This window comes from Crotalus tigris, unplaced genomic scaffold (genome assembly GCF_016545835.1).
Source record: "Crotalus tigris isolate CLP2741 ecotype Arizona unplaced genomic scaffold, ASM1654583v1 scf7180000017573.2180621, whole genome shotgun sequence".
Lineage (NCBI taxonomy): Eukaryota > Metazoa > Chordata > Lepidosauria > Squamata > Viperidae > Crotalus > Crotalus tigris.
Window position 1 is genome coordinate 1,360,164 of NW_024096483.1, and position 7,439 is coordinate 1,367,602.

Below are 7,439 nucleotides of genomic sequence, written 5' to 3' on the forward strand. Positions count from 1 at the left end.
CACACTCCTACGACTTGTCTCCAAAACTCCACCTACCGCACTACTAATAGTACAAACACCCCGCTTTTCTTTCTTAGCCTCATGAGGGCCCCCCTTAGAAAGCTGTCTAAAGCAGTGCATGCTCCAGTTCAGTATCGTAACGTCTGAGAAATCCCAGAACATTTATTCTGTGGCGACTTAAATGTTTGCCTTCTTCCTATTTTGTTTAACTTGCTGCGCGAACATTGTCAGTTTTTCAGCCCAGGTCCTTCGGCGACCACTAACCATTTTTCAATCGGGCACTTTTAGGATGAGCGGATCAGATCAGCCCCCCCCCCCGCGCTAAACCGGAAGGAAGGCGCGGAGATTTCGCGAAGCGCCGCCTTCTTTCTTTTCGGCCTGTGGACGCCATCTTGCAGGTCCCCGGAGGAGTTCGGCTGCTCCTCTTTTTCGTCGGGTCCGGTAAGCGGAGGGTCGCGGGAGGGCAACAGTAGCACCGGGGCTGGTCGGAGAAGCGGCTGAAAGAAAACTGGCTCGCTGAAACTCCGGGAGGCCTGGACATTTTTCAGAACGTGGCTTGGGGTGGCCCGGAGAAATAAGGGCCAGGCTAGGAGCGTAGGGAGACCGACAGGGAGACGAGCGCGGGGGGAGGGGAGGCTAGGAAGGTAGAAGAGCGAGAGAAGGGGGTGAGCTTTGATCCGGGCCTGAAGCGAAGTACGGGGGGGGGAGCGGCGGGGGGGAGTGGAGGGATGGCATCCAGGCGCACGTGGCCAAGGCCCAGCAGGGTAATCGCAGCTTTGAGCTGAAGAAGCTTCTTGGTCCATGAGAAGCGAAACGTCTTCAAAGAAAACCGAAGCCCAGTTGCCTCTTGAAAAAGCACCTTCGGGACATAATGCCGTTTAGTAACTTGAGCACGTGCTTTGAATACAGGGGGGCCCGAAGCAGGCGGGGGGGGGAAGAGATGTTGCCTTGCGACTTAGAAATCACAAAAATCTGCATAAACATGATCGGGTTACTGAGTCAGTCTGCGATCTGGCATGGTAGGGTTGTGTATATTTTTCCAAGCAGTTTAATCTAGGTTTCTCTAACCTGGTGCCTACCAGATAAATTGGGATGTGGCTTATTTGGGAAGCCAACAGTTGGAGAGTATGCCTGCTCGATACACAAGACATTATACGTAGGTCTTGGGAAGTCACATCTGTCATATCTGTTTAACTCAGTGGTTCTCAACCTTTTTAATGCCGTGACCCCCCAACCGGTCGTAAGTTGAGGACTACTCAACTGTCGTAAGTCAAAGACTACTCAACTGGTGCAGCATCTTTGCAGAATGAGACTATTCAAGAGAGTCTATTCTATTGGCTTTCAAAAGCCAATAGAATAAAAGGGAGTAGCACAGCTAAGGAAAAGTGGTGAAAATGGCGGACTGCGTTGTTTGGTGACCCCCGTGAAATGGTCATTTGGCCCCAAATGGGGTCCCGACCCACAGGTTGAGAACCACTGGTTTAACTTTTTAAAAAATTAGACTAAAAATATGGAGGTACTGAACGCTTAAATCCGCAATCTTCTGCGTTGCTTGTAGTTACATTCTTTTGCTATTATAAAAGGCCATTTGGTTTCTTCTGGATGGAGTTACAGTAGTGTGGGGGAGAGGTTACAAGAGGAAATTTACATACCGTAGGTTATCACATTCCGAAAAGACAAAGCTCAGATCTTTGCAATGTTTTTCTACGACCTAGAGGCTCCCTCTTCTTAAAGTAGAGACTACATTTGCAATCCTTTGCTTGTAGTCTGATGAAATTGAATTGGAATGGACATTGCTGTATTAATTTCAGAAATACTTTATTCTTGTGCATTCAGTTGAGTTCTAATTATTAATACAATTCTGGTGTACATCAAAGTAACTACAATTAGATTACTAAAACAAAATTTTTTTCCATACTTGCATTTTATTAAACTTTGTGCTCTTTCAAATTATTGAATTGGATAATTTGGGATGGAAAGAATTAAATTTTGAACAGTGTAGTTTGAACAGATTGTTAACATTTGAGACACTTGCTTTGTGTACTAGGCTACTCCATTCTGTCTGCTGGGGACCGGAAACAAATTTCCAGGGTATTGAATAAGGGAAGGTTGATCTAGCTGTCACAAGCAAATCCCATGTGTGTAGTATGTCCATCTTAGCTGAGTAAATAAGAGTATAAGTCTGACCTTACAATAGTCTTTCTTCCTGCCTTCTGAGAAAACCATAAAAAATTGCCCAATCAAGCATATAAGAATCTAATAGAGTCTTAAAGGATTTTGTGTGAAAATTGTATTTTGACAAGGCTTGCTCATTTCATATACAAATTACCATGCTCAGTCTAACAAGATTCAAGAGCTAAAAATGTTTTTTCTGACAAATTCTATTGATTATAGTCATGTGCGGTAACAAGAAAGCATCACTATTTTAGTATTTACTAGAAATTCCATTTAAATTTAACAGTTATCTTTATATATATTTTTCTGAATTGTTATATACTGATTATTCTTAGTGATCAATCAAGATGACAAACACAAAAGGAAAGAGGAGAGGGACACGTTACATGTTCTCAAGACCCTTTCGCAAACATGGTAAGTAATATTTATTGAGCCAGTTAAATTTAATAAAATGATGGAAATAAAAATGTTGGTTGAATCCCTGTCTGTGTGGAGTATATAACCTGCATTATAGTTAAAGGAATACCAACATCACATAATTTAAAGTTAACCATTAAGTTTGTCTAATGCCTACTGTTGATCATTATTGGGGGAAAGATTCTTTAATTCTATTTTTAATCCTTAATAAGGGATTGGGGTATTAAAATGCATGAAATTAATTAAATATAAGTAATAGTTGCATTTTTTAAAAAAAACAGGTGTTGTCCCTCTTGCTACCTACATGCGAATCTATAAGAAGGGTGATATTGTTGATATTAAGGTATGTTTTTTTAAAAATTACTTTCCTGAAACTAAAATTAGGCTACAGAACTCTTATTACTTTATTAAAATAAAAGTGTAAAACACAATAATATAAAAGGATAAACAGTTGTCTTCAAATTATATTGCTGAACTTTGTGCATGATTGTTGTATCTTTAATATTTAATTTGTTGTATTAATGTTTGTCTTATTTAATAAAAACATTAAAAAGATGCAATTTTTAAAAGTAAAAATTATGTGGTCGTAATGGAGCATCTGTAATCAGATGTGCAGTACTTCACTTGAGATTGGATATAGTTTTGGTTCTTGAAAAACACTAGTGATAATTTTAAGTTTAATCAAATGGTCTATGTTAAAATTTTGCTGAATTTTTCATGCAAAGCCTAATTTGAGTGTCTGATTTTGTAATGCTGCATTACATTATTTTAATACTCTGGTGCTTGATGATGACTCTATCCTGTGATTGCTTTGTAATAACTAAAGCAAACTGAGCAAAACATTTCACCGGCACTGAAAGCAAACCAGAGACATTATCTAGCTCTCTATGAGATAGGCCTTCAGATAAAGTAATAAAATTATGATAGGGGTTTATGCTGGTTTATAATGTAATAAAGATGTGACATAGTGATTAGTAAGCTATGTATGATTCATTGGGTTCCTAATGGGCCCATACCATTCACAATTTAGTAGCTGTTGAATAAAATTACTGGAAGATTGGGGTTCAGTGAAAACGGAAAATAGCTGAGTAGATTACCTAGACAGTAAGTTTATTCTGGTTTGACTAGAAAAGCTTATACTGTGGGAGCAGATCAACAATTATATTCATGAATTTAAGAACATAGGCATTCAATTGTAAATAATTCATTGATGTCCTTTCCTAAGATATTTTCAGTAAACATTCCCAGGCATTTTTATTTATAACTATTTATGGTGTAACTTTCTGTATTAACAGGGCACAGGGACAGTTCAAAAAGGCATGCCCCACAAATGTTACCATGGCAAGACTGGAAGAGTATATAACATTACTCAGCATGCTGTGGGCATTATTGTGAACAAGAAGGTTAAGTAAGTGCATTCCTTGTTTTTGACTTTACTCCTCATTACTGAATATTATTATGTTAAAATGTGTCTCTTTCCCCTTTTACTTTACCAATTAGACATTTCTTGTCTTAATTGGTCATTCAGAGGGGGTTACAGCAATTATCCTTTTAAAAACCCAGCCAGATTATATTTAATTGGCTTGGAGCCTGTCAGAGGAAACAGACACTGAATCTCTTCTGCAACAAAATATAGTTTGGGAATGTCAAGACAATAGACCCATGCTGACTTGCTCTCACTGATCTAGTTTTGGTTATTAAAAAAGAAAAAATGCTAAAACTCTGATGTTGGCCATATCTTTTTTCTCCTAGAGGCAAGATCCTTGCTAAGAGAATCAATGTGCGCATTGAACACATTAAGCATTCTAAGAGCCGAGACAGTTTTTTGCAGCGTGTGAAGGAAAATGAAAGAAAGAAAAAGGAAGCAAAGGAAAAGGGCACTTGGTTTGAGTTAAAACGCCAGGTAACACTGAGAATATGTCTTTAAGTAGTCGGTACTAAAGCAAATCTAAAGTTCCTTTGAGAAACACCTGGTATGTAAAAATGTTGAGAATTGTTTAAATTTGTAACAAGACCAAAAAGTGTGTGTGTATATGTGTATACATACACACACGCGCGCGCGCGCGTGTGTGTGTGTGTGTATTAGTCAAATAACCAGACCTGATTTTTAAGTAAATTCCATGGTTGTTAAGCTAATATCACAGTTCTTAAGCAAATCAGTTTTCCCCAATGGGCATTTTTTTGCTAGAAACCAGCAAAAATGTTGCAATTTGTGGTAGGTGACTATAGGATGCTGTAAATGGCTATAATTCCGAACAAGTTATCAACTGTCCAAAGTGCTATTGTGACTGGAGTGTGTGTGCCATCATAACTTTAAAAGCAGGACATAAGTAGCTCTGGTGAGGATTTTGTTGTAGCTTGGAATGGTCATTAAGTGTCTGGTCGTAAGTTGGGAACTACCTGTAAATAAAATATTCTGTCTTTAGTTTATATAGTGTTTAAATGTTTAGTTTATATAGTGTTTAAATGTTACTGTTACTGCAATTTAATCTATTGTCTACTGTCATAACAAGCTAAATCTGAAAAAGATCAAAGGAAGCATGAAGAGTAAAAAAATTGATTTTAGAGTTGTCAGTCACCTTATTAAAAGAACTAGCTTAATTTGACTGGCTTAAAAAGACTTAATTTTTTTTATTTGCTCTTAAGACACGTTCCTAATTTTGAGGAAAGACAAGTGATCTAATTATTAAGTGCTCTGTAAAAAAGCTTTTTTGATAATATTTTTCACTATTGTAACTCACACTTCTTTTGTATTCTTGTTTACAGCCTGCACCTCCAAGAGAAGCTCACTTTGTTAGAACTAATGGCAAAGAGCCAGAGTTGCTGGAACCAATTCCTTATGAATTCATGGCATAGTGTGTATGAGCAAAATAAAATACCTTGAAAAGGACTGAAGTACTTGTTTGCATATTCAAAATTATTATTTCTGAATTGAAAGTTCTGTATTCCTATTTACGATATATGTTATAATTCAGCATACAATTAATTATGGGCAGAAACTATCACCTAAGAGATAGCTATTTTTTTGTGAACCATGAATTACTTGCCTGTTAATACCCTGCAGTTAGTTTTTATATATAAATAGGAATATTCTTAAAATTAATCCCCAGTGCCTTCTGAATTAAAAATACTTTAGAGAAAGAAAATACTGGAATTATAAATCTAAAGAATGTGACGTTTATTAAAAAAATGCTGTTTCTGTTTAAATTGTTTCTGACAAGTAGCATATTTCTCAAATTCTTTTCTTGGTTTGCTAATAAGATACTCTCCACTCTTAATGATTTGGCACTATGACTTTCTGTTGTTTCCACGAACTACTAAAAAATAGTAACATTCAGACAACTAAGCCAAGCCAAAAGTGGCAGCATGTAAATACAAAGCCTATCTGCTACTGCTATGAGCTGTCATAAGACAGCCATTACAGCCATTTTCATAAAGTTGAGCTCAGTTGGAATCTACCTTTAAGTAGAGTTAAACTGCATATGTTTGGCCTGATTCATGCTGCATATAATGTGTGAACCTGCTGATTATGCCTTAGTGATGTGTATATAAACCAGGTATTTCGACTGATTTCTGTACATAAGGCAAATTGTCTTCACACAAATTTCAACTTTTTTTTCTACTGCAAGAGATGAAAGGTTTCTGATGTTGAAATTGTTTGAAATCAGGCAAATCAGGCTTCATACTACTACAATGTTTGATTTCCATAAATAAAGTGCAGGGGTTTGTGCTTTGTGCCTTTACATGGTGGTATTTTTATGGACATTACAAATTACTGCTTGACAGAATGAGTTTTGAAATAGGCTTTAGACTTTGGGGGTTTGCTTAGTTGATTTTGTTTTTTTGAGCAGTTAAGAGCATGTCAGAACAGTATAGAAATTATATAATCCCACAATATTTTAAACATTTAAATGCAGTGAAAAATGAAAAGGGTGGGAGAGAGTGCTTTTTATCCTTCTCATTTCCTTCCTCAAATACGTATTTAGACTATATGCATCATAGTTTTGTGAAGAAATAAAAAATGAAAGATTTGGACAATTGCAAGAAAACGTAAGATTTTATATTTTAGTCAATGGATAACCAAGTCACAAAAAATGAAATTTTAAGAGTGATGGTAAATGTTCATGATACGGTTGTGCATAATGCTTTACCTTACAAGTGGTCCTTGACTTACAACTGGTTGCTTAGCAACCATTCGAAACTACCAACACCTTGATTTGAAGTTCTGGCATGTATATGCGCACACATGTCACATGACCACTTTTTGGGCACTTGGCTATCTGCCCACAATTCACTGCTGTTTGTAGTGCCCTACATGGAAACCAATGTTTACTTCACATTTCTAGCAAAAATCACCCCATAGCAAACAATGGGCTTGCTTAATGACCATGGCATTTGCTTAATAAATGCCACAAAAACTGTTGTAAAATCTGGGTCTCCTTTTCAATTGTCATTACTTATAAATCAGTATTATGGGCTTAATTACAGTCATAAGTTGAAGACTATATTCATGGTTTATGGAGTATGCCACGATTCATTGGGTTTTATGCAATACTAAGTCATAAAGTGGTTCATAAATCACAATGATTGGATTCACCAAAAATTTTAAGCCTAAATCCAGTAAACTAATTGTGCATTTCCTATATTGTGTGAATCAGGACACTGCCATTCTCATCCTTAACCAAGATGATAGAGGCCTGTATTTGGTTAATTTCAGATGAACTCTGTTTCAGTTAGAACTGTTTTTAAGATTTACCTTTGATGCACACCTTAATTTTTATATATGGCTCGTAAAGAGTCTGTCCATTGTTGCCAAGTAGTAACAAAACAACCACTGCATTGAGTTA

General features: G+C 36.8%; 1 protein-coding gene and 2 non-coding genes across 3 annotated transcripts; all 3 read left to right on the top strand.

Annotated features, from left to right (window-relative positions):
- Positions 1–302: 302 nt before the first annotated feature.
- Positions 303–5,490, top strand: RPL21 (ribosomal protein L21). Its single transcript, XM_039356631.1, has 6 exons — positions 303–441; positions 2,511–2,589; positions 2,874–2,935; positions 3,888–4,000; positions 4,345–4,495; positions 5,359–5,490. The coding sequence occupies exons 2-6, from the start codon at positions 2,523–2,525 to the stop codon at positions 5,446–5,448; spliced, it is 483 nt and encodes a 160-aa protein (XP_039212565.1). The 5' UTR covers positions 303–441; positions 2,511–2,522; the 3' UTR covers positions 5,449–5,490.
- On the top strand, positions 3,373–3,454 carry LOC120314153. Its single transcript, XR_005558353.1, has one exon. It is a non-coding gene; the product is annotated as a small nucleolar RNA SNORD102 (small nucleolar RNA).
- On the top strand, positions 4,067–4,200 carry LOC120314157. Its single transcript, XR_005558354.1, has one exon. It is a non-coding gene; the product is annotated as a small nucleolar RNA SNORA27 (small nucleolar RNA).
- Positions 5,491–7,439: the final 1,949 nt, after the last annotated feature.